Source organism: Peromyscus leucopus, chromosome 15 (genome assembly GCF_004664715.2).
Source record: "Peromyscus leucopus breed LL Stock chromosome 15, UCI_PerLeu_2.1, whole genome shotgun sequence".
NCBI classification, from domain to species: domain Eukaryota; kingdom Metazoa; phylum Chordata; class Mammalia; order Rodentia; family Cricetidae; genus Peromyscus; species Peromyscus leucopus.
In genome coordinates, this window is record NC_051076.1 from 22,871,322 (window position 1) to 22,898,457 (window position 27,136).

The 27,136-nt window shown below is 41.6% G+C and overlaps 1 protein-coding gene across 4 annotated transcripts in view; it reads left to right on the top strand.

Annotated features, from left to right (window-relative positions):
• The window catches only part of Pld5 (phospholipase D family member 5), a 329,510-nt gene that overhangs the window by 190,553 nt on the left and 111,821 nt on the right, over nucleotides 1-27,136 (top strand). For 3 of the 4 annotated variants that reach the window (XM_028865531.2, XM_028865532.2, XM_028865534.1), the window contains 2 exons: nucleotides 1,233-1,401; nucleotides 19,260-19,371. In XM_028865531.2, coding sequence (XP_028721364.1) covers nucleotides 1,233-1,401; nucleotides 19,260-19,371 — 281 coding nt within the window. Of the gene's footprint in view, nucleotides 1-1,232; nucleotides 1,402-19,259; nucleotides 19,372-27,136 lie in introns of those variants that run through there. The other variant, XM_028865535.1, reaches the window with a different exon arrangement.

Genomic DNA, 27,136 nt, shown 5'->3' on the forward strand with positions numbered 1-27,136 from the left:
TTTATGGAATTCTGATTGTGTGGTAAAGGGATGTGTGTGTGCGTGCACACACACGTGTGTGTGTGTGTGTGTGTGTGTGTGTGTGTGTGTGTGTGTGGTGATGCTAAAATCAACCCATAGCCTCATGCATAATAAGTACATGATTCACCACTGAGTTCCAGCCCCCCACTGTGCACCTACCTGTCTCTGGGCATTCAGCTGTGAATGAACCAGATCATTGTTCTGGAAACATTTAACACATGATTTCATGAGGTTGAGGATTTCTCCATTTATAGAAGAATATACATTTAGTAAACTGGAAACAAATTATTCATCCTTTCATTGAGATTCTATGTGTCTCTAATAATAACTGATAGAAAAAGGGGCTGTGAATTTGAAGGAGGGTGGGGAGGGGTGTATGAGAGGGCTTGGAGGGAGGAGGGGAAAGGGAGAAATGCAGTTAAAATGCAATCTCAAAAATAAACAACAACAACAACACAGAATCTATGTGTCACCTACATCAGTGGTGGAAAAGGTAGTTTGAAGGACCCACCAAAGATGAGTGCCCACCGTAGACATGTTTCCATTATATTAAAAATATGGAAGCGGAAAGATTGCCAGGATGCTGTTGATTGGCATTTGTCTAAGCTGTGACTATTACCATCGTTTACACATTCTCTATCTCTGACTTCACTGAAGCTCTGAACCAGGAAGTTTACCACTTTCTTCTCAGTGCTGCTTTTCTCCTTGAGCTGGGAAACACCAATAGAAGTGTTAAGCCGCAATAACTACATTTATTGAATTCCAATATATATCCAACATTGTATAAGACACTGCAGATATGAAAATTTTAATTCATCCTTCAAACAGCTTCCGGGAATAGTATCGTATAGAAAAATTGGATTGTTCCAGGGGAAACATTAGGAATATATTTCTGAAGAAAATACTTTAATAGGAAGCACTGGCATATTTTCATTTCCAAAACTAATTTAAAACAATATTAGTGGCATGTACTAGATTTTTCTGAAATATGAGTGAGTGCTAAAGAAAAACATCAATTTTCAAAACCCCTTGGGTCAGGGTAGGGCATATGTAAGAGGCCTTTGATAGACAAACATAAATTGTTAAGAAAAATATAATTGGAAAACTTAAAGAGCACTTTCCATGTTTCTCTGTGTGCATGTGTGAAGAAAGATCAATGGCCTCAAATCTGACTAGCTCTTATTTGTTTGTTTTTCAACATCTTTTCTAAGAATCGCCCTTGTGGAAAACATTCCTGAAGGCCTTAACTACTCTGAAGATGCCCCATTTCACTTACCGCTTTTCCAAGGCTGGATGAACTTACTCAACATGGCCAAAAAATCAGTTGACATAGTGTCTTCCCATTGGGACCTTAACCACACCCACCCGTCAGCATGTCAGGTAAGGCACATTCTCTACAAGTTGGATGGTTTTATGTGCATGTTACACTCCTTACTGACTTTACCCTCAACAGGACCAGACCAGCTCAGTTTTCCAATTTCACCTTCCCCCAGAGCTCATGGACAGTTATGTGCTTATGCATTTAGGTAGCTGTTGCATTGTTACTCATGTGTCATTCAGCCTACTATAAGCAACCCAGTTTTTTTCAGGGCAAAACCATCTTTCATCTTTGTCTACAAGAGGCTCTCTGTAGCTGGAGGGCTTCTCTCCAGGCTCCACCAAGCCCCACAGTCCCACAATCCACATATAAAATAATCACTCAGAAAATTATATTACTTATAAACTGTATGGCCGTGGCAGGCTTCTTGCTAACTGTTCTTATATCTTAAATTAACCCATTTCTATAAATCTATACCTTGCCACATGGCTGTTGGCTTACCAGTGTCTTCACATGCTGCTTGTCCTGGCGGTGGCTGCAGTGACTCTCCACCTCAGCCTTCTACTTCCCAGAATTCTCCTCTCTCTTTGTCCCGCCTATACTTCCTGCCTGGTCACTGGCCATCAGTGTTTTATTTATATAGAGTGATATCCACAGCACTTCCCCTTTTCTTCTTTTTTTAAAAAGGAAGTTTTAACTTTAACATAGTAAAATTGCATATAACAAAACAATTATCAAGCAAGAATTACAGTTACAATATTAAAGAAGATGTCCTATCTATCTTATATTTGTGAGTTTAAGATTTTATATCTAACTTATCTTTTATCATAACTGAGTAAATTACAACTATCTAGTCTTTAACCACATCAAAGACCTGAGAAGGAACATAATGGTACCTGAGAAATGGTAGACGGATGCAAGCAACTTTTGGGAATCTTGCAAGAGTAGACCAAGACAGCTGGCAGCCTGGACAGTCACCTAATGTTTTTCAGCATTGTTGGTGTATTCAAATTGTCTACAGGCCTAGAATATCTGACAGACCATTTTCAGAAACAGGAATTCTGAAAGACCATCTTACCCTGTCTTGGCAGAGTACAGTGGTCGCTTTCCTTGTGTCCCGCTTGTCCAGGAAGGACAGCATTGCATTTGTACCTGTTTTTGGCTCTGTTTAGAATTGGTTATTAAATATTTTCAGGTTTAAGGTGGAAACTCGAGCCATTGGGCGCCATTTGTAGCTGGAGGGCTTCTCTCCAGGTTCCCCAAGCCCCACAGTCCCACAATCCACGTATAAAATAATCACTCAGAAATTTATATTACTTATAAACTGTATGGCCATGGCAGGCTTCTTGCTAACTGTTCTTATATCTTAACTTAACCCATTTCTATAAATCTATACCTTGCCACGTGGCTGGTGGCTTACCGGCGTCTTTACATGTTGCTTGTTTTGACGGTGGCTACAGTGTCTCCCCCTCCTTCTTCCTGTTTCCCCAATTCTCCTCTCTCTTTGTCCCGCCTATACTTCCTGCCTGGTCACTGGCCATCAGTGTTTTATTTATATAGAGTGATATCCACAGCAGCTCTCTGTACAGAGCTGCTAAGAAGCATGACTACAAGGATGCCACCCACATCATAGCACCTTTCGACAGCATGGCCTAGAATTCTTCTCCATGTAGTATGTATGCTTACACATCTGTATGCCTGCTGAGACATATATTTGGTCAAATTGTGTCATGTTATACAATTCACCTTCATGGCCCCCGAGCTAACTTCTTAAATAATCAAGTCAAACTTCCCAAGACAGTATATATTTTTGACTCTGTCATTTTGGGGTAGATAAGAAAAAGATAATTTCTGAATTAATGGCCTGAAGTAAAAATGAAAAATATCCTTATAACTTTTAATATCTTTTTATTTATGTTGGTAAAAATCATGGTGGTTTGCATTGAGCCCCTATCCATGTGTATGACCATTGGCCTATATTTAAATTTCCTTATGGGTCATGGGTCAAACTAGTTTTGTTGCTTAACATTCAAATCATGTTGGCAGAACTTATCATTACTATTTATTGCTGTCCTAAAGTCTGTTATTCATCCAGTTATACCAGTTGAACTATTTTTAAGTAATGGTTATCAAAAATAAGTAAAAGCAAATAAAAATCACAATGGTCATGCTGAAGTCTTTGAGTAAATTTATTGTTACGTTGTGTTCAGTATGTTCCTACTTCTACCATTTAAGCATGTGTTTCAGGGTTTATTGTTGCATAATCTGTCACCCACAATTTAGTGACTGGGAAGACAAAGATCACTTACTTGTTTGTGGTTTGGGGTAGGGTTTGACAGCCAGTAATTGGGGGATGAAATGTGTAGAGTATCTGGGTCTCTCACTCAGTCTCTCTTAGAATTCTGTGAATGGACCCAAGTTTGATCCATAAAAGAAAAAGAACAGAAGCTCAGAGGCTTGTTAACCTGGGGCCTGGCACTCCAGATTGCTGCATCCATCATATTTATTGGTTTAAGTAAGCCATACACATATGATGAGAAGAGACACATCCAGGAACTGAGAGGACCAGTTAGTTGCCATCTTTGGAAATGATATACCACAGGCCTCTTTCTGACCACAGCAATTCATTCCCTTCCACATGCAAAATATAAACCAATGCATTCCTTGAAATGCAATTGAATCTCTGTCATGAAAGGATCACTGCTCTGGACCTTCATGCACGATTCTCTTGCTTTGGAAACATGGGCTTAAAAGACTGTTCATATGCCCTAATGACACTCCCAACATACAGTGTCAAGGCAGGGATGAGAGATCATGGGCACTTATACGCTAAAGGAAAGGAAAGGAGAGCACATCAGCCATTAGTCTCTGGTGAGGTGAGATCCAGCAAAGCACATATCTTGAGTTGTACAACTTAGAAGCAGGAGTCTGTTCTAGGATCTTGTTGTGGCTATTTTGTTTATTCATTTGTATTTTGTTTGTTTGTTTTGAGACAGGGTCTTTCTAGGCAACCTTGACTGTCCTGGAACTTGAGATCTGACTGGCCTTGAGTTCACTAAGGTCCCACCTCTGCTTACCAAGTGCTGGAATTTAAGTCATGTGCCACTATGCTCAGCTAGGATCTAGTTCTTTACAAGTTGTTTCCCAACCTGCTCATCTCATAAGCTATGTCTGCCTGTGTACTTTCCTTTGTGCTGGGAATGGAACCCAGGGCCTTGGGCATGCCAGGAAAGTGTTCTACTACTGTAGAGCCACATTCTCAGCCCGTATTCTTCTCCCATAAGAAGTTTCAACTTCTTTACACATGAAACCATCAAGTTTCCTGTATGTTCTTTGTTATGATGATGGGTTTTGTTTACTTTGGTTTTGGGGAACAGAGTCTCATGCAGCTTAGGCTGCCCTCAAACCTGCTGTGTAGCCAAGCTGACCCTGAATGTCGGGTCCTCTTGTCTTCCCCCTTCAACTGATGGAATTGCTAAGATAAGCCACCACATCTATTCAGTGCTGGGGATTGAACCCAGGGCCTCATGCATGCTAGGCAAGCCCTCCACCAACTGAGCCACATCTTCTGACCCCTTTTCTCTCTTTTAAAGAAGCTTCGTTTTATTTAATGGAGAATAGTCACACATGGCAGTTATTTCTAAACTAACAGAGCTTGCAAAGTGCTCGAGGGGACCATAAACAGCAGCGAGATGAATAGGAAGTATAACCCAAAGCACCTATCTATTTATTACAATGCAGCTGAAAGCGAAATATACGGAGAAACTGTAGACAGTGGCAGGCAACCAGCTCAGCAGCAGACAGACACAAATAAGCATGGTCTCTGGGATCTGTGTCTCCTCTAGATGAGAGGTGAGCTCGTAAGAATGAATGGCGGCTGTTATCAGCAGGAGTGATGAATGTGGGCTTTGCAAAAATACTGCATGGAGATGGGAGCTGGTTAAAAATGTATTATGTATCTATCTCCAAAGGGCTGCTGTATGCATGTGAGTGAGTGAGTGAGTGAGTGTGTGTGTGTGTGTGTGTGTGTGTGTGTGTGTGTGTGTGTAAGGGTGCATGTATGTATGTATGCTTGTTTGTGGAAGGCCAGAGGTCAATCTCAGGCATCATTCCTTAAATACTATATACCCTGTTTATGAAGACTGGGTCTCTGAATAGGTCACCTCAATGATGATGAGGCTGGACTGCTTGGCCAATGGGCCCCAGGGATCTGCCTTTGTCAGCTTTCCCAGCCTTGGAATTACAGTAGTGTTCTACCATGCCCAGATTTCCATGTGAATCCTGGGGATTGAGCACAGGTAACCATGTTTACACCAAAAGTACCCACAGAGCTCTCTCCAAGCCTCAGCTTTTTATTCCCACGCTAAAAGCCCCATTTTGTCCTCCCTACACCTCACTGGCATCGTTAACCTTTGTGTCTGTGTGATTTGCCCAGCTGACCGTTAGTGGAACCTGAAATGTCATGGTGACCACACCTAGAAATAATAAAAATGCTTGGTCAGGAAAAAGACAGTTTATTTCTTTCTGCCAGGATGATGACTTTAGCCAACACAATATTAAAATTTACAGGACTTTTTGATTGCTAATTTATGAGATTAAGTGATAGGATTTATGAAATCAAGACTTTTTGGGAAAAGCCAGGTAATGTGGCTGCTGGAGGCTGATCAGTAGACCTACCTAACTCATGCGGTGAGAGTACCAGTTCTTTCTGACTTCACTGTGAGGCACCAAATGAAATAATTAATGAGCTGAAACAATGGAATGTTGGAGAGATGCATTTATGTGAAATCAATTAGATGCTGGCCTCCCAGAGAGCTCCCAATTGGCGTGATTGCCAACTGATGATACATTGAAATTGTTTGATTTTGGAAAATTTGGATTGTTTTTAAATTACACAGAATTTGGTGGAGTTAATGAGGAATAAGGGAGCGCAATGATCCAGAAGGTCTTTTGCAAAGTACGGCTTGGTCCTGTCTCCATACATTAAATGGTTAGCAGCTCTCAGAAAACCTGTAGGATTTGCCTATTTATCAGCTGTGTGACTTTGACTGGGATCCAGGACTGTTCTGTGCCTCCATTTCCTCAGCATCAAAGCCAGGGTGGTAGCAGATACTATAGATTGAGTTAGAACCTATGTGTGTGCTTATTACTACCATAAATGTCATCATTTTACATTCACCCATCTGTGCATACACCACAACTCTTGTTCCAGTCAGTTTAATACTGTTAACCAATAATGAGTTCAAGGCTTCCCTCTGGCAGAAACTGGGTAATTATCTGTAAAAAAGCAGTTACAGCAGTGAGACCCTAGGGAGAAGAGGATTAGATAAACCATCATGATGTGGGAAATTCTGAGCTTCATTTTATGTATTTGTTACAGATTTTTATGCATATGCACACACATATAGAGAGAGAGGGAGGGAGGGAGAGAGACAGAGACAGAGAGACAGAGAGAGCACAGACAGTCTTTCGCCCATCTCTATGTTAGGCTTTGATGAACTCATTCTTTGAAGAACATCTTCCCAATCTCTGATGCTCAGTAAGTCAGGGTTCATCTCAGTTTTGGTAAAGATCTGAAACATATACCCCAATCAACACCCCCAAAAGCCCATTCCTAATATTTATATATTTTTATATATATAAATATTTTTATTTAATATTTTTATTTTATAATTAACTTAATTTCACATATCAGCCACAGATTCCCTGGTCCTCCCTCCTCCCACCCTCAGCCCTCCCCCCAATCCACTCCCCATTCCTACTTCCTCCAAGGAAGGTCTCGCCTGGGGAGTCAGCCCAGCTTGGTAGACTCAGAGGAGGCAGGTCCAGTCTCCTCCTCCCTACACCAAGGCTGAGTAAAGTGTCTCAGCATAGGCCCTAGGTTCCAAAAAGCCAGCTCATGCAACTAAGGACAGACAGGTTCTGGTCCCACTGCCTGGGGGCCTCCTAAACAGTTTAAGCTAATCAACTGTCTCACTTATCCAGAGGGCCTGGTCCAGTTCCATGGGGGCTCCTCTACCATTGGTTCACAGTTCATGCGTTTTCACTAGTTTGGCTATTTGTCCCTGTGCTTTTTCTAATCATTTGTCCCAATACCTCACACTCATACAATCCCTCCTCTCTCTCACCTATTGGACTCCTGGAGCTCCACCTGGGGCCTGGCCGTGGATCTCTGCATCCGCTTCCATCAGATACTGGATGAGAGTTCTATCATGACAGGGTATTTGGCCATCCGATCACCAGAGCAGGTCAGCTCAGGCACTCTGTCCACCACTGCCAATAGTCTACAGTGGAGGTATCTTTGTGGATTTCTGGGGCCCTCTCTAGCACGCTGCTTCTTCCTATTCCCCTGGGCTGGAGAGTTGGCTCAGCCATTAAAGGCTAGGCTCACAACCAAAAATATAAGTGTTCTTAAGAATTCTCTAAGCTTCATTTTACCATTCTGTGGGTTCACCAATCATTATCTGGAAAGTTGGTTGTTTTTTTTTTTCTTTTAGGGGGTGGGAATGATAAGGTTTATTTCAATTTATGGTTCCATCTCATAGTCCATTATTGAAGAAAGCTGGGTCATGAGCAGGAGCTGGGAGGCTTGGAGGAATGCTGTTTATTGGATTGATCCCCCCCAGCTTGCACAGCCTGCTCCAGTATACAACCCAGGAATACATGCCCAGGGGTGGTATACTCTTACAGTGAGCTGGATCCTGCTGCATCAATCACCAGTCAAGAAGAAAAGTTGCCCCATTGATTTGTCCATAGGCTGATCTGGTGGGGATATTTTCTTAGTGAAGTTTTCCTCAGTTAACATAGCTTATGTCAAGTTAACATCAAATTAGCCATCACAAAGTTTTTATCCTGTAATATTTTTGACATATTGATCTTGGAAAAGTGTGATTTTATTAGAAAACAATCTCCAACTTCAGTCTATATTTTCTGAGATTAAAATCAAAACAAGCCAGGCTTGGTGGCACATGCCTCTAATCTCAATGAACAGGAGGAGGGAGGACTTGCGCTGGCCCATGCTACACAGCACAGGTAGGATGTACCCTGCTGCCCTGACTCATGAGGCCATGCCTGTGGTGGCCTCCTACCTCCAAGGCCCACGTGGTAGCTCACCCATTCCTTCCTTCCAGTAGGAATGTTCCAGCTGACTCTTGCTGTGGCTCAACCAGTGACCAAGAGCCTTTGCTTCCTCTAACTGGTAAAGGTTCTCCTTGGCATGCTCATTTCACAACCATCCTATGATGTATTCATAAGTGATACTGACATTTTGAATTGTAATTGCTTTTCCTATTAGCCCATAATGCTTAGCAACTAGTGGCATCATCTGTGGATCTGTGAACTCCAGTTCCCCCTGGTTCCCAGTTTCCATCTCCTCAATTCTCCATTGTCAGTGACTCTCTAAGCCCTCTTCCCTTTAAGTGTCTGTCCCCACTGCCCTTGGTTGGTCTCTATTCCTCCTTCAAGTCTTGCGGTATCTCTTCAGCCCCTAGTATACATAGCCAGGTTCCACTTCATAATAAATAACTCTTCCTGGAACCCAGAAGAATTCTACTTTTTAGAAGTATTAGAAGTTATAGATTTATTATCTCTTCTGTTTAAGATATTTTGGACTGGCACTTATTTATACATATTTATGAGGAACAGTATGATGTATGGATTAATATATGTGAAGTAATGATCAGCACAGAGCAATTAGCATATCCATTTCTTCTGTCATTTCTTGGTGGCAAATACATCCAAATTCTTGTAGCTATATTGAGGTAATTAAAGCATTAGTGCTAATTATATTCACCCATGAGACACAGAACTTGTTCCTCTTGCCAAACAATGGAATCATACCTATTGGTCTCATTGGTCCTCTTGCCCCCTACTCTACCAACACTATTCCAAAGATAAAAAGGTAGATTATTAAGTTAGTGTATAATACACACACACACACACACACACACACACACACACACACTGGAGGGAGAATAGGATAAAAGGGTAGATTATTGAATCTACTCTAATTTATATATATAAATATATTTAATTATATATATAAATATACATAAATACACACACATACTGGACAGAGAATAGGATAAAAGGGTAGATTATTGAATCTACTCTGAAAAGAAAAAGAAGGATAATATGGATATGATAAGATAAAAAGGTATTTTTTTGAATCTACTTTTAAAAAGCAACTACTAGTTTTAAATATTTTACAATGGATTGGATTTTTATATACTGTATACAAATTTTATATACTGATAAAAATTTGAGATTATTTTAGTTAAAACATACTGTACATATATTTCTAATCCTGTTCAAGGTATTGTACCTATATAACTCACTTAACAATGCAATTTTCTATTCCTTGAAAATTATTACCAACTAATTAGGATATAAGGAAATGCAAGTTAGTAGTTAGTCACCTATAGCAATCGAACTTGTAGTCATAGTAGGTATGTTTTCAAGGTCAAACAGATATATTCTAGATAGACAGGTCATTTTCAAACACTTCAGAGATCTACAGAATATGGCATTTAAGATATTTTAATAACATAGGTTCTTCCTTTTTTATAACAATGAGACATGTCTACTCCTGGCAGTACCAATCTACTTCAGAGAAGATGATGGGCACTGAAGAAACTCCATATGGAATTTGCTTTCTTTGTGGCAAAAGTTAGCCACTGGGCAAGAAAATGCCCTTGCCTCAACTGCTGACAGTGTGCTGTCCAAATGGACAAGCAGGACACAAAAGAAAGGACTGTTAAAACTTGCCATGACAAAGCAGGACAGTCCTTCAGAATATCCTGCTTTGCAGATAAGTCTGTCAGATAAGCTAGACCTGTAGGCTGAAGATGAAAGCCTCAACATTGCAGAGAAACCTTGACTGACTGTCCAGGCAGCCGGCTGTCTCTACCATTTCTCACGTTTTTTGGAAGTTGCTTGTTTGCACTTCCTGCTTACTCAGTAAATATTGTTTCCTTTTTGGGTCTCTGAGGGAGTTTAAGACTAGATAGTTATAGTTTTCCTCGTTAACAAATTCAGAAAAGAAACTCACTAAAGAGGTTGTAAAGTAAAAGATGAAAGACATCAAAAGACAGTTTTTCCTTAGTAACACAAGTTAGGATAGAAAATGAATTAGGTACAACACTTTGAACTCACCAAAATAGGATAAATAATGGGGTATTTTTTCTGAATCTGTCATATGTTTATGGACTGGACATTGTAGATGTAATTCTTGACTGTATATATTATATACACTTATTGTATATAGTTTTTCTTATATTAGTCATAACCTCCTTTTATTATTTTAGACAAAAAAAAGGGGGAAATGTGGTGATATATTGTATACCCTAATAAACTTTGCCTGAAGATCAGAGAACAGAACAAGCCACTAGATTAAACATAGAGGCCAGGCAGTGGTGGCACACACACCTTTAATCCTAGCACTCGGGAGGCAGAGATCCATCTGGATCTCTGTGAGTTCAAAGCATCCCTGGATTACATGAGATTGACTCAGTCTAGAAGAGAAAACAGAGCCAGACAGTGGTGGCACACATTTAATCCCAGTACCGGGAAGCACACATGCCTTTAATTCCAGGAAATGATGGCCGGGAGGAGAAAAGTATATGAGGCATGAGGAGACAGAAGCTGAGGCTTTTTCAGGCTGAGGAGTTGGTGAGGTAAGAGGTGGTGGCTGTGGCTTGTTCCTTTGTCTCTCTGATCTTTCAGCATTGACCCCAATATCTGGTTATGGGATTTTTTTTATTATAAGACCTCTTAAGATTCACATTACACTCCAGTCTCTGGTAACCACTGTTTGTATTCTCAGGTTCTATGGGGTTTGTTTTCTTAGACTCCACTTATGAGGGAGACCATCAGTGTTCTTATTTCTGTGACTGACTGGTTTCACTGAATTCAGTGCCCCTCAGGGCTATCTACATTGTCATGGTGACAGTCTCAAGCCTTACCAAGTATTAGAACCTTTGAGGTCTAAGAGGATAGTATGAAGTCCTTAGGTCACTGAGGGTAGACCCCGGCCCTCAAAGAGGATTCTGGGATGTTAATTTTTTTTCTTTGCTTCTGACTCACTCATGGCTCAAATGGTGAGTGGCTTCTTCAAACATGTGTTCCCACTCTGAGGTGCTGTTCCATTGGGAGCCCAGAGTTAAAGAGCCATTGTTCATAGAAGCCCCAAAATTAAAAGCCACATAAATAAATAAATCCATGTTTGCCTTTATATTCTGTTAAAATATGAAAAAAAATGACTAATATAACCACAGTCTTTTCACTATGGTATATCCTGCTGACTGCAGGGAGACCTGGCGGACCTTCAGCATACCATAGCTATAGGATTTGGCATTTGGTGTATTTGATATACCTAGTGGTTTAATAGTTGTGACCACATTGAACAAATGGCATAACTCCCCTGATTCTTATTTCCTCATCTATAAAGCATATATGCTAATGTCTGCCTCACATTGCTTTGTGAATTTGATTTAATACTTATGAAACAGAGCTCAAAAAGACACTACTTCTGTTTTTTACATGTGGGACTTTAAATCTAGTGGACACCCAACTCTGAATTATTGTAAACAGGAACAATATGTGGTTGCCCACAAAGACTTTATCCCTTGTGAGAGGAGGCCAAGGTCCTACCCAGAATATGACTTTACATTGTCCTTCAGATTTATATGAAGAAAGGAGAAGGACAAATATGCTTTTTCCTCTGTAGATCCCCAGTCTCCACTCCTGGTTCCCAACCCTGACTGCCCAGAATAATCTGGGGGCCTTGAAAATAGATGGATGTGTTCCTCCACCCCTCAGAGCACTTTCATATTAGAACACTTGGGAAGAGGCCAAGCTTTAAAATGACTAGAGGAGTCCACCGGGCAGCCAAGATTGAGAATTGCTGATGAAAATGTGCCAGTCTAGTAAACGTGGTTTGGTTTTCCTGTTTTAAGACAGCCCCAGGTTGGCCCTTCCCCACCTCTCTTATCTGCCTGATTTTTGTTTACTTCAGTTTAATCCCATGTATTACAATTGTTCTCTCAGTGACTAGACAGCAGCTAACATTTGAGTAACCCATGGATTCCTGGACTCTAGAGCCTGGGTGGTATTTATCCCTGTGTCTTGATTGTCTAGCATATGGCCAAAACAAGCAGGGAGTGGTGGGTTGATGTCAAACTGTAAATGCCTCCTGACAACTAACTGTCATCTCCAGACCAGACACCATTTCAGCGGAGTTCCTGGTGCGGTGTCAGCATAAGCTAGCATAGCTGGAGATGATGAGTGCCTCTTGCTTCAAAATAGCATCTCCCCCCAGCTCCCCGCCATCAACGCTCAGCAAATGCTTACTTATGTCAGCCTTCTCCCATTAAAAAAAAAAAAAATATGACAACAAATGCTTTTGAATGTGCCTTCACTGAGCAGACATTTATGGAGGAACTGTGCTGTTGGCTGAAAATACGAAAACAAATGCTCAATAGTAAAACTTAGAAGTACAACAAAGGGGACCCCCAAACCACCTATGAATACTCAGGATTGGGAGACCAGCCACCCAAGAAGCTGCAAGAGAATGCACCAGGAGAGGCCTGCCTCTGCCCGTTGAGGCTGGGCAGCTCTCAGACCCCTGTGGATTCTGTCCTCCCCCAGTCTATTCTTTCTGGATACTCTCTGCTGCTTCTCCACGCTCCTCTTTCCCCATCTGTTGACTAATTAGGATTGTGCTCTTGCTTGTATTCCAGTTTATTTCCCAGGGAGATGATTATTCTGAGACAAATGCATAAATAACGCTCTTGGCAGGCCTTTAACCTGTGTGATTTCAGCCAAAGCCAGTAATGTAGGAGTCAATAAATCATGGCTCCAGCAGCATTCTCCCTAATTCTCTGGATGAAGTGGAGGCTAAGCTCGCTTTCCACGAGCCTCGAGTTTGTTTGGTTGGTTTTTTTCTCTTCTCCCCTCCATGCACCTCCTATCTTACAATAATTCTCCTTTCAGTCCTTCCTTTCTTCCTTTCCTTCTTCTGTTGTTTGGTTTGTCATTGGGGGCTTGATGTTTTGAGTGGAGACCAGGACTCACGAGATATCCATGGGTGACCTCGAATTTGCAGCAACCCCCCTGCCTCTACTGACTGAGTACAAGAATCATGGGTGTGCACCCATGTCTGTGGCTTAGTACTTTCTTTTAAAAAGGACAATCGGACATTTTTTCATTCTATTGGCAATAGCCTCTTGCTATAAAATATCTGAAAAACAACAGCAAAATAAAAGAAAAGCCAAATTGTCCCTCTGTGGCTATCAAAAAGGTTTTGGATGCTTGATATTTCACACACACACACACACACACACACACACACACACACACACATCCATTACGTAGGAGACAGCTGCTCCTCTGGCACCAAGACTCACCCTGCATGGATTCCCTGGAGAAATTTCAATTTTTTGCAGTCTATTGTTTCAGGGTCCCTGATGCACCTGCTCCTGTTTTACATAATGTATTTCTTCTACTAAGAATCTTAACTTAGCAAATGTATTAAATATTAATGCAGAAAATATTGTATCCCACTCATTTGTTTTTTCCCTCCTTCTTCTTTTCCGGCGGTGTTCAGAGGCCTTTGTTTTATTTTGTTTTTGTTTCTCTTTGGTTGGCGTCCTTCCTTAAAGCTGTTCCTCATATGGGCTACACAGGCCAGGCAGGACTGGTGCCCAGCATGTTGTTTTAACTTGGGCACAGTGGCTGTACCTTCATCTACTGCTATCTCAGCCAGCAATTGTGACTTTGCAGTTGCCTGCCTGCTTCTCTGGTAGTGGCCTGGCAGGAGTTTTTTTTTCCCCCCACTGGCTCTGCTGCTGCTGCTAAAGGTAGCTTTAACTAAATCTCTATTGTTCTATTTATAAATAAAATAAATAAAATCCGAGACTCAAAGTCTGGGGTGAAAACTTGCTAGCTCAGAGAGGTTGAGTGGTACCTAGCTAGCCTTCTCTCCTTGCTGGCACCTTCCAAAGAGACTGTCTTTCTGCAAACTCCAGATTCACAGTGTGATCGAATAACCCCCAACACAGGATAGTTGCTAAATCTCTACATACCTGCAAATATGTCTCTCTTTCAGCCCCATGTGTAAAGTTCTTGCACGGGCACAGGATTCTTGGCTGTCATTGGTCCACTGAAAGGAACTCAGTGTGGCAGCCGGCTGGTTCCTTGCCACTCAGATTCCTTTCTGAGTCACTTTATTCTTGCCCTTGGCCAGAGGCATGTAAAAATTTCAGTCTTTGATGTCCAGCTGTTTTACAGAGAGATCCAGGCACTTCTCTACCATCCAATGTGTTTCAGCTTTTCTTAGGTTTATGTCTTTCCTAAATTGGATAGTTTCGTTTTTCTATTTCTTCAGACTTAGTTCATCTGCTTCTCATTTCTTCCAATGCATTGATTAGCTGAATATTCCCTCTGCCTACCAGATTATCCTCCTTCTGTTTGTGTGTGCATATGTGTATACATATGTATGAACGTACACACATTCATGTACATGTGTACATGCATGCACATAGATTCTTGGAAGTACTTCCAACACTTTGTCCTCAGGCCGCTAGCTTGAGCCTGAACCATGGCTGTGGTGTCCTTTGATTACTCATCTAAGTTAGTGCTTAATTTCCATCCATCCCAACCACATCTCACCAACTTGGAGAACTCTCACTGTATCTGGTCCTGGCTTCCGGCCTCTGCATCATTGGGTACCCACTATGATTGTGTCAATCAACGTCCCATCCTTTGGATGAATATCTGTGAGAGTAAATTTATAAAGACCAGATACTTATTTTGACTCACAGTGTTGCCAAGTGTAAGCCAGGGTCCATTGGCTCTACTGTCTAGAAGCTTTAGGCAGATCAGATCAATACTACTCAGCTGTTGGATGGACAGTGGAAAGAAAAAGGGAAAAGACTGTCTTTCCCCTCCCTTCAAGGCACATCACAGAGATCTGAAGATCTCTCGCTAGTCTCCACCTCCTCATGTACCCCTCTCCTCCTGTGGGAGACCTGAACAGTAACACATGAGACTCTGGAGGACACTCAATACTCAAGACACGGTGATGCTCAAGCATTCGTGCCTTTTTGCTGGAAGGTAAATTGGAGGGATTTACTGGTACTGTATTGGGGCAAATGGAGACCAGCTTCCCATCAACTCCTTCATCTCAGTCCTAGACCTGGTGGTGTTGCCTTGGTGCCTTCCTTGCTTCTTGGAGAACAAACAACTTTGGATCCTGTGAGTAAAGTGAAAAACACCCATCAGGTGCCTTTGACCCCCAGACTCTAACTCTGCCGCTGTGGGATTGGATTTTCTGAGAAATTCTGTTTAAAACATCTACCTTTCACCCAACCTATATCCAAGTTAATAATACACTATGAGATTACTTATGACTATGTACTCATTCTGCTTACATAGTCTGTGGATGACCTGTTCAGAGTTAACTGACGTCTAAGAAAAACATTGTAATCAGCCCTACTACGTTGTGGACTTCCACTGTAATTAACTCCTACAGGCTCAGCTGAATGCACAACCTGTAGGTTTACTTTTACAGCGGTGCTTTACTTTTCCTTTGTGGTGACCAGGTCTAAAACCACTTGCTGGAGGTAATGAGACATTGAAAACAACACCCACTCCGTAAGCCAGTGTAGCAACTCTGGGGGAAAGGTATCCTGACTGCTCGGGTGAGTCAGGCAATACCTTGAGCTGCTAGGACATATCTGGCAACTGGAGCTGATAGGACATCTCAGCTCTGGAGGGAAAGGTATCCTGATTGCTCAGGGGAGTCAGGTAATACTGGGAGTTGGGGTGCAGTGGGGAATGATCTCCCCCGCAGGATATAGATATCTTGCTCCTCTCCTGAAGAGCCACTACAGCTGAGCATAGTGACATGTGCTTGTGCTTCCAGCACTGGGGAAACAGAAATAGGTAGATTTCCAGGGCTTGCTGGCCAGCCCGCCTTGCCTCTGTCTCAAAAACAATTTAAAAAATCAAGGTAACTGGTATCTGAAGAACGACAACCCAAACTGACCTTGAGTTTTCATACACACACAAAGAGACATGTGTACCCCCATCATAGGCACATGCATATCCCCCAACACACACACACACACACACACACACACACACACTTCCAGAAAGTTAGTCCATCCTAAATGTTATAACAAAAATGTTGGGGCAGGAACTTAACATGTCAGAAACAGATGACTTAATAGAAGTTTCACTCAAGTCCAAGTTCGTCATAGTGAGTGCTACAGTTGAGCTGATCAGACTCCCCAGCATGAGTCATCACCACACACTGAAGGGGGAAAGCAGCTTCATTTAATGGAAGCCAGCCTGTATCTATAGGCTTCAAACTTTCTGTTTTCATTCATGTGAAAGATTTCTGGGTTTTGGTTCAAATTGCACAAAAGAATTCAAGGGGAATATAAGCTGAAGGTACAGGGTCAACAATGAAGACATTCAGGTGGCAGCTTCTATTTTGTTTGTGCTAAATATGTTTTGTTAACTAATTTTTTTTTGTTTTTTGGTTTTTCAAGACAGGGTTTCTCTGTGTAGCTTTGCACCTTTCCCATAACTCATTCTGTAGCCCAGGCTGGCCTCGAACTCACAGAGATCTGTCTGGCTCTGCCTCCCGAGTGCTGGGACTAAAGGCGTGCGCCACCACCGCCTGGCTAGTTAACTAAAATTTTAAACAGAATTAACTTAAGAGAAAAAAAATAAAACAAAAAAACAACGAAAAACCACTGGCCCACTATCTATAGGATATTGCCAAGACACGAAGTGGGTTTTTGTGTGAAAGGGGAAAATACAACCAATGCATGTGAATCCATGTTGACCGGGGTGAGGGGTGGGGTAGCAATCCGCACCATGCAGAAGGCACTAGACCTTCAGCAGTGTGTGGCAGGCACAACATGGGCCAAAGCTGACAAGGACGAGTTGCTTATGTGGAACGGAAAGAGCCGTAAGCGCCACAATATGGGTGTGCTCTCATATTGTGTATGAAACTTCCTGTTGCCTATGCCCTGACTTAAAATCACACACCAAGGGGAGTGGGGAGGTAGGTCAGTGGTTAAGAACACTTGCTGCTCTTCTAGAGTCCCGTTTGGTTCCCAGCACCCATGTCCGGCAGCTCACAAGCCCCTGTAACTAAGCTCCAGGACATCTGATAGCTTCCACTAGCTTCCGCCAACCCCTTGTATACATGTAGCACAGTGGCTCACACTCACACATACACAAATAAACACAAAAGATAAATTGTAAGAAAAAAAAATAGCCTCACATACCAACAGCCTCACAATAGCAACAAACCAGCAGCTAGAGGTCACCCTCCCCCACTTTCCTTTCTTTTTAGGCCTTGTTAAAAGGCATTTGCAGAGCCAGGCAGTGGTGGCGCACGCCTTTAAACTCAGCACTCGGGAGGCAGAGCCAGGAGGGTCTCTGTGAGTTCGAGGCCAGCCTGGTCTACAGAGCAAGGTCCAGGACAGGCACCAAAGCTACACAGAGAAACCCTGTCTCGAAAAACAAAACAAACAAAAACCAAAACAACAACAACAAAAAAAGAGGCATTTGCATCTGTCAATTATGCACTCCCCATACTGTGTGCTAGGGGTGAAGTTAGCCCCCAGGCTCTGGGGTACTGAGAACTTTGAGAGTCTGAGGTAAGCACCACACTGGCCAACCTTAACCTCTACTAACAGGCTGCATGGCAAAAGGTAGCCTCCAGAACCCAAGGGATATGGACCTTTGGCTGCCAGTCAGCTCCAGGCTAGAGGTGCCAGACACCCGTTTCTGCTGTCAGCTGTCACACCAGCTCCTTGGAGTGTTAGTTAGATTTTTAATCTTTGATCTTTTTCCTCCATAAGGAGGTTTTTTCAAGAATCACTGCTTGGGTCCTCATTTGCATCCTGATTTGCATGCTCATTTGAATGCCATTTGCATCCTCATTTGCTTCATCAATTCCTCCCAATCACCAAATCCTTTATAAATAATCATTACCAACAAAGGTTTTTATCAAGATAAGGTAAGCTTAATGGTGCACTTGGGGCCCATTAAGACCTAAGCCTTATTATCTGGCTGGCCCTTTTGAAGGTATTTGTGTTTGAGGTCCATACAAACAAACATGAAAAGTCAATAACAATAGACCAGTTTCTTTTTAAGATAAGAAGTGTCTATCTAAACATACAGGGAAAACAAATACTATACTATTTCAGAGTTATCCCTGGAGATAAGGTCACGCCTGGACCCACCATCACTCAATCTACCTTAAATAAATCTTATAAAGATTATGTGCTCATGAGACTTTTACCGGGCAAGCCTGCATTTTACATTTGTTATATAAATATTTATATAGCATAACATATATATTATATATATAGACTATTTGTTCTGCTCATTGAAATAGGTTTTAGACAAGATGAAGTGTATCAGTGACCATAAATGTCTCTGCTGACATTTTATAAGAAACTTTTTAAAGTAATTATAATCTGTATTTTCAAGGAAGGAACAGGAGATCAGTGAGATTAAAAAGCACAGTTTTTAAGTCAGAAAACCAGTTGGTTTTTCTGTGCCAAACTGTGGCTACTGAATATTTTTCACTGCCTCCTTTCATGCAGATATCTACAGCTTTAAAAGCAAAAGGGAAGTAAATTTGTATCCTATTATTAAAATTGTTATTACAGATTGCTGGATTACACGGTGCTCAAAAAGACAGAATGCCATCTACGTTCATGTTTCTTTTCCAGTCATGGAACTCAGAGAATTTCACACATCTGTGAATATCTGTCATTGAAGCCCTTGCCTTTTACAAACTGAATACATAAAATTTAAAAGATTTATTTATACCAACTCAAAATGGCAAACATTTAGGTTTCTCTCTTCCTTTGTCTCTGAATATTTTTCCCAGGGTCAACGTCTCTTTGAGAAATTGCTCCAACTGACATCTCAAAATATCGAAGTCAAGCTGGTGAGCGATGTGACTGCTGATTCAAAGGTATTAGAAGCCTTGAAATTAAAGGGTAAGGCCAAGGTTGATGCTACTTTACCATGGACATTCTGTGACAATACCTTGAATTTCACTTAATATATCATTTCTTTCTCATTAGTACATTCCACCTAATATGTTTCTTAGTTTGCCTTTGACACCCCCCCCCAAAAAAAAGCCTAATTACAGATTTTAAGTGAGGGAACTAATTAACTAATGCTCCTGGGATTTTGAAAGTAGTGTTTTGTGTATTGGTTTATGAGAAATAATCTATTGTCCATTAAATGATATTTAGTCAAGAATGAGACTTTTCTACACATATCAGTAATTTGATCTGAAGGAAAGAGCTGCTTCAGGGGAATTAAGTACTAGGTTTCCATTTCTTTCCTGCCAATCAGATGGAAATCCTCTTTGTGTGATGTAATCTTCAATAGTACCATTGGGTCTAGTAACCCTTGAAGCGCTGTGCTTCCTGACTTTTGGGTAATTCCGCAGAAAACACCACTCACCCATCCTCTCTGGGGTGTGCCCTGACCTCAGTCACATTGATTTTCCTTCTGGCATAATTTTCTTTTCCTGTAGTCTTCTCTAGCTGGACTCTCCATTCCAAATATTTTAAAAAAATATTTTGTAAAATCATTTTCTCAGCATTTCCTATGCCAAACTGCTAATGTGTAGAAAAGATTGACACCTGTAAAGCAGAGAAAATGTTCAAGCTACAGGAAGAGAACAAGGCGATGTTCTCAGTGAGTCTCCATGTTTTACCGGGTTGCCTTGGGTCTCAGCTATCTGCTGTTGGAAGATAGTGTGCATGCTTGTCACTGTCCTTACATCATTAAGTAGTAATAATTTCTGAAACTAGGACAGACTGACACAAGTAAGTGAGCCCAAATGGTGTAATACAAATTGAAGCTGGGCATGGTGACACATGCCTTTAATCCTAGCGCTCAGGAGGCAGAGGCAGGCAGATCTCTGTGAGTTTGAGGCCAGCCTGGTCTACAAAGTGAGTTTCAGGACAGCCAAGACTGTTACACAAGGAAACCCTATCTCAAAAAAAAAATTAAATAGAGAAATAAAAGACCTAAGTTTGGATATACACATGTATAGTCCACCTCACATTGCTATACCTGAGATAATTAACCCAATAAGGGAAAAGCTTTACTTTGACAGATAGTTTCATAGTTGAGTCCATTGTCACTTGTTGCTAATGCTCTGGGTCTTTGGTGAATAGTTCGAGTGGTAGCACTTGGCAGAGGAGGTTGTTCAGCTTCAGGCAGTCACAAAGCATATCAGACAAACAGGGAGGGACCAAGGTGCCAATCTCCCTTTGGGGCACGATTTCAGTGATGTAGCTGCCTTCTTCTAGGCCTTTAGGCCACTTAAAGGCTCCACCACCGCTCCATACAGCACCACAGGCTGGAGGCCAAACTGGTCTGACGTGGAAATTGGGCAACACTTATCACAAAAATTATCACCATGTTACTATGGCCAATTTTGTTCTGTTTCGTCTTGGTCTTTTGAGACAGAATCTCACTATACAGCCCTGGCTATCCTAGGCCTCACTGTGTAGCTCAGGCTGACCTCAAATTTGTAGCAATCCTCCTGCCTCTGTCACGAGACTACTGAGATTCCAGACATGAGCTGCTACACCTATAGCTGTTGGTTTGTTTTTGTCTGTGTGTAGGAAAGTTTAAAAACATATAGATACGATATCGCTGGATCTGAAATTTTTCAATTAGCTTTTTTTTCATTTAGCGATACTTTTTAAAACCAGACAATGTCCAGTTCAGATATAGTCAGCATGGCTCTGAAATGCATTATTACATACAGTTGCTATTTCACACACCCTCATTAGGAAGGGATTCCCTTTGGTTAACTGGGGGGTAGGGGCTATGTTTGCAGCTTTCAGGATCCTTTTCTCAATAAATCCACTTGCCTAGCATTGGATGTATAAATGGGGGGAGAGGGGACCTGAGGGTTACCATGTCTTCCTAGCTATAACCCTTGCTAAATCTCGTAAAGTCAATCAAAAGTTAAAACAAGGAGGCATAAGGGGGCAGAGTGCATTGCCCTGGACATTGCTGAATGAGAATGAACAAAGCTGTTGATAAGGACCTGGTCTCCTTTCTGCTGTGCATGCACTAAGTTCTAAACTCAATGGCAGCCATTGTGTCTCGTAGAAAAGTAGCTGTCTGAATCTTCAAGTCTGTGTAGGTCCTGTTCATAACAGAAGTTACTATCACAATAAGAAAACAAGTGATTTGCTTTTACATTGGTGAAGCAACAGTATCTGTGTGTCCAGAGTTAGGCATACCTAGGTTTTAGTAGGTGCTTCGTGTATGTGTAGTCTCAGTACAAGATACATGAATCTTTAAAATTCAAGTACTACTGATCTCTACTCTCACCCCTCAATAGACACATATTAAATAATAGTCTACTACATCTTAGAAATGGCTTTTATGAAGTCATTTAAAAAAATTTTTCAGTATCTTGTTGAAGAAAAAGCTTTAAACTTTTTTAAGGAGAAATTTGTCTTTTGTAAAAAAATTTTTTAAAGTTTTGTCCAAAAATAGAGGTCCACACACAAAAAAGTATAAAACTATCCACAAAGAAGTATACTTGCAGAGGTGTTACTGAATACAGAGGAGAATCAAATATGCTGTGAAAAACAAGAGGTTTATGTTTGTCAGTAAGGGATAAAGAGATAGATAGATAGATAGATAGATAGATAGATAGATAGATAGATAGATAGATAGATAGATGAGCATATGGGTGAGTGGATGGATGGATGACAGGTGGGTGGGTAGATGGATAGATGAATGGATGGATGATGGATGGATGAATAGATGGATGGATGGGTGGATGATGGATGGGTAGGTGGATGGATTAATGATACATAGACAGACAGACAGTATCTTAATCAGCTTATGCTGCTCTAATTAAATGTCAGAGACTGAGGGATTTATAAAGAAGAGAAATGTATATTCTCACAGTGTGGGGTCTGAAACGTCAGCCTCAAGGCACTCACAATGGTGTCTGGCAAGGGCCTCTTCTCTATGTCTAAGATAGAGCCTGTGTCAGTGTCCCCTCTGCTGTGCCAGCACAGGAGACAAGATAAAGTGGTAGACATGTTTTTCATAGCAATTTCCCAAAGGCCCCACTTCTTGTTACTGATACAAGAGGGTAAATGTCTACATATGAATTTGGAAGGAATTTTAGATCGTAGCCTATAGAAGAATGAATAGAGAGAGAGAGAGAGAGAGAGAGAGAGAGAGAGAGAGAGAGAGAGAGAGAGAGAGAGATAGGGAGATGAATGGATGAATGACAGACAGGACAGACAGATAGGTCTTCAGATCTTGCTATGTTTTAAAATTAAAGTTCCAGGCTTTTCTCTTTTCTTTCTTTTTGCTCATAGTGCTTTTAATAAAAAGTCTAAGAAAGAGGGGTTTCACTACATTGCTCATTTTGTCCCTGAATCTGGAACTGGAGCAATCCTCCTGCCTCTGGAATAGCTGCAATTACTGGCATGCACAACTGTACCTCTCTCAGTTCTATTGCCTTTGTTGTGAAGACAGTGCATGTGTGCTTGAGTAGACTCCCCATCACCTTGACAGTGCTCAGGCTCTGCACCCTCTGCATCATGTTATCTCTGCCCATTGTGACTAAGATCTCATTAGGTGATTCACACAGATGCAATCTGGGATTTGAACGGAACTGGCATTTGGGACTTCCTCATTAGCAGGTGAGCTCTGTAGACAGCCTTCTCTGTTCTGCAGAACACCTGACAGCTGCTGGGCCCACTGAACACTGCAGTATCTTCAACAGCAGACATTTCATTGATGTTTACTTGTGGTCAAAATTCATTGATTTAAGTCTGAATTTTATGTCATTTATCTTGTGTCTGTTTTCTGAGCCAGGGTCTCAGACTGTAGTTGACTGCTTCAGAACTCATAGTGTGGCTCAGGCTGGCTTAGGTCTCACAGGGGTCATCTAACTCCAGCCTCCTAAATGCTAGAATTCCAGGCATGAGCTATTGTGCCTGGCTTTACATCAGAAATTTAAATGTTGCTGGGTGGTGGTAGTACACATCTCAACACTCAGGAGGCAGAGACAGGTGGATCTCTAGGAGTTCAAGGCCAGCCTGGTCTACAGATTACAGAGAGAATTCTAGAACAGCCAGGGCAAGTTACACAGAGAAACGGTGTCTCAAAAAACAAAACAAAACAAAACAACCCCCCCCCCAAAATTAAATGTGAAACAAGACAGAAGCCCTTTCACCAGTGACACCATGTCTAAAAGTTACTGTGCTTGCCTTTTTTTGCTATTTATTTAAAAAGAAAATCAGAGTGGGTTTTCTATTCTGTAATCTTGTCATCAAATTCCAAAGGCAATCCTCACCATTGCTTTTTCTAATTCAAGGAACCTGTACTCATTCATCAATGATAACTCATTTCCATTTTCACATCCACTGTGTAGACTTAAGAAAACTTCAAAGGAAAACATTCTATGTCTGAGATTGGAGTTGTTCACATTGAAAATGAATAAAAGTTACCATGGTTTCCACCTTGAACATTTTACGATGGCTTTTGAGCCACTTACTCCAAATGAGTAGAGTATAATTTAAGATACTGTGATGATTGAGTGTGTGTGACTTAGGTCAGAGTGCTTTATAATTATCCCTACGTCTGACTCTCAGGTAGACAAGCTTGTCTGTGTTCACTTCCTATCAGCATTGAGAAGTATATTTTGGAAATTTCCCTAGAGGTCACACCATGTTATCCCAGCTTCCACCCTCTGGAAGCTTGCCAATGGAAAGGAACTGAAAAGTCCCAGTGGTCTCCTGTCGTGGGGAAGCTTTATTCTGATGGCCTTCTACACAGTGTGGAATCCTTGAAGCTGCTGCCATCTCTTCAGTCTGTCCTGGCAGTGACCCAGACTAAGGTCAAGATGTCCTACTGGTACCCAGGCACGATTGTCTGCCAGCCTTTGCTCTCATTTCACCCTCTTAAAGGTGATGTCATTTGGGCACATGTTACAGAACACAAAGGCTGGTCCCTTTGTTTCGTGTCTGGCCATGAGCATTCAAAGAACTCCATCTTCTACTTCTTCACAGTACACTAAAACATTTAGTAGAGCGGGTACCGCTCCACCTGTGTGTATCTGAACACATTGTGCTGTCATGCTGTCCAGCAGTGACCAGCATAATTTAGAGAAAGGTCCTTTTGTGTCATACACATAAATGGTGCTGAAATATTGGTCCTGTCATTAGGGTGGAGTGCAATCTTAGGTAAATTTTTTTTCTGAATCTCAGTGTCCTTGTCAGTAAAATGGTGCACAGTAGCTTCCCTGAAGGACATGGGAGTTAAGCAAATGACATTGGCCTTTGGTGTAATTTATGGCACATTACTTCAGTATGTTAGGTCTTAGTCTACACTGAGCTCACTTCTGCTCCTACACCTTCCCCCGAGCCCTGTGATCTTCTGGTGAAAAGAAAATCCACTTCTAACTGTGTGTTCTAGCACATCTTGAGAAGACCGTGGGTCCCCCTCCCTTTATATTCATGCAGTGGTTCTGGGTAGGCACCAGCTTGACTTCTAGGTGTTCAATGAGGTTTGTGGGTGTTTAACACACCAGGCCGCTGCCAAAACAACCCTCCCAAATTTCTATTCCAATTTGGGCTTTTATATCCTGTCTCTGGCACAATTGCAAATGACATGCTAACCATTCTTCCCCGCTCTGGCCTTGCTGTGTTCTAGTCTCCACATAAAAGGATGCTGCTAAATAAATAAATAAATAAATAAATAAATAAAAATAAAATAAAATAAAAAAGCAAATTTCCTGCTTCCTTGTTTGTCTGAACATTTCTCAGCAGCTTACTGGCATCGTTAGTATTGTAGCCCAATCAAGAGCACCAATTTCATAGGAGGTATGTGAGTTGATTTTTAAGGTTTTTTTTTTTCAATTTTTAAAAATTTGAATGTACTCATTTACTAAATATTAGGATAAAATAGCTAATATGCTTAGCATGTTATTTTATAAATATGAGGACTTAAGAAAATGCCAGGTTACAAACTCATCACTTTACATCTGACTTATGTATAATTAAGTAAATAATGCATAGGTCTGAGATAGGTCTGGGAATACACAACACTGTGAAGCCAGGCACGGTTCACACGTGGTTCTAGCTACTTAGAAGGCTCAGGCAGGAAGACCACTTGAGCCCTGAGGTTCAGGCCAGATTGGGCAGCAGAATGGATCCTCAGCTGGAGAATAAGTAAGTAAATAAAATAAATAAAATGTGAAACTCAAGCGGTAAATCAGATCCTTCTTTCTTCCAGCTGAGCCCTGGGCTCCTCTGCATTTCTCCAGGCCCCAAGACATCCTGCCACATAGCTGTCCCTACACCATAATACCATTCTTACCTCTAGACGTTAAGCTACATGAGGGCAAGAAGGATACTTGGTGTTCAGCGTGCCTAGGCAATAAAGAAATATTTGATGAAACAACTCCAGCCTGCATACGGAAAGAATCACAGAGCCTTGCAGCTCTTCTATCTCCCAGGTGTCTAGAACACTGGGAATTCTATTTATTTGTAAAAAGAAAATGTGCGCTGTGTCAAGCTGCCAAGTTTAAAATCAGAAGATTTGGAAGAGCTGGCAGATTTTATCCAATGTAATAAGGACTTGGGGAATTTCAAAGGGATACTTTTCTCTGTGATAAGAGAAATCTGTTAAAAAGTGATACCCTAGAGTTACAGCTTAAGCTGGTTCTCAGTGGCTGTGCTAGTTGTCAGATGATGGGACAAGCATTTGAAGGTGTAAATGCTCTAGCCTCTGCAATAATGCTAACGCTGACTGTCTCCCCTAAGCACATGTGCTAAGAGGTCGGTCCTCAGAGAGGTGCTATTGGGAGGAGGTGCAGCCTTTAAGAGGTGGGGCCTGGTGGGAGGTATTTTGGGTGACGGGCTCGTGTCTTTGAAGGGGATCATGGAACTCTGGTCTCTTCCTCAGTTTGGCATGTTTCCTGGCCAGGAGGCCATCAGTTTTTGCTCCGCCACAGGCTTCCACCATGACATGATGCTTCACCACTGGTCCAAAATAGAGCCATGGGCTAGATCACGGGCTGGAACTGAGCAAGATAACACTATTCTTTTATAAGTTATTTGTCTTAGTTGCTTGTGGTGGTAACAGAAAGCTAACACAGGTGCTGATTCCGTGGAAATACACACAGTGCCTTCCTCCTAACAGAAGGGGCACTGGAAGGGCTACTGGAATTCAGAGTACTTTGACTTGTCACAATTTCTTTTAATAGCCCCCTGTGGAGATCAGAGCTGAGCGCCTCACTTTCACGATGCCTTACCACATGGTCATTTGTCCAGGTGGATGAGCAAGGAGCCTTTCAGTTTGCTGAAGTGTCCAACTTCTTCATCCATGTGACTAATTAACGGAGACAGGCAAAGACATGAAGTGATTCCTTCCTCAACAGAAGGTTAAGAGCACAAATGCTTGACTGCCTCTCTTGCAGCTTTTTGCTATCATTTTTCTTTGCAAGAAGGTTTGAAACTTTTTTATTCTGCCATAACAAAATTCCCAGAGACTAGGCAACTTTAAAAGAACAGATGTTTCTCATAATCTGAGAGGCTAGGAAATCTAAGGTGGAGATGCAGGCAGCTGGTGAAACCCTTCTTCCTATGGTAGAAGGCAGAAAGGGCCAGAGAACCAACTCTCCATCAAGTCTGTAAGGGTCTTAGTCACATTCTCAAGTGGCTCCCCATAACCTAATTGCATTTTAGACCCCAC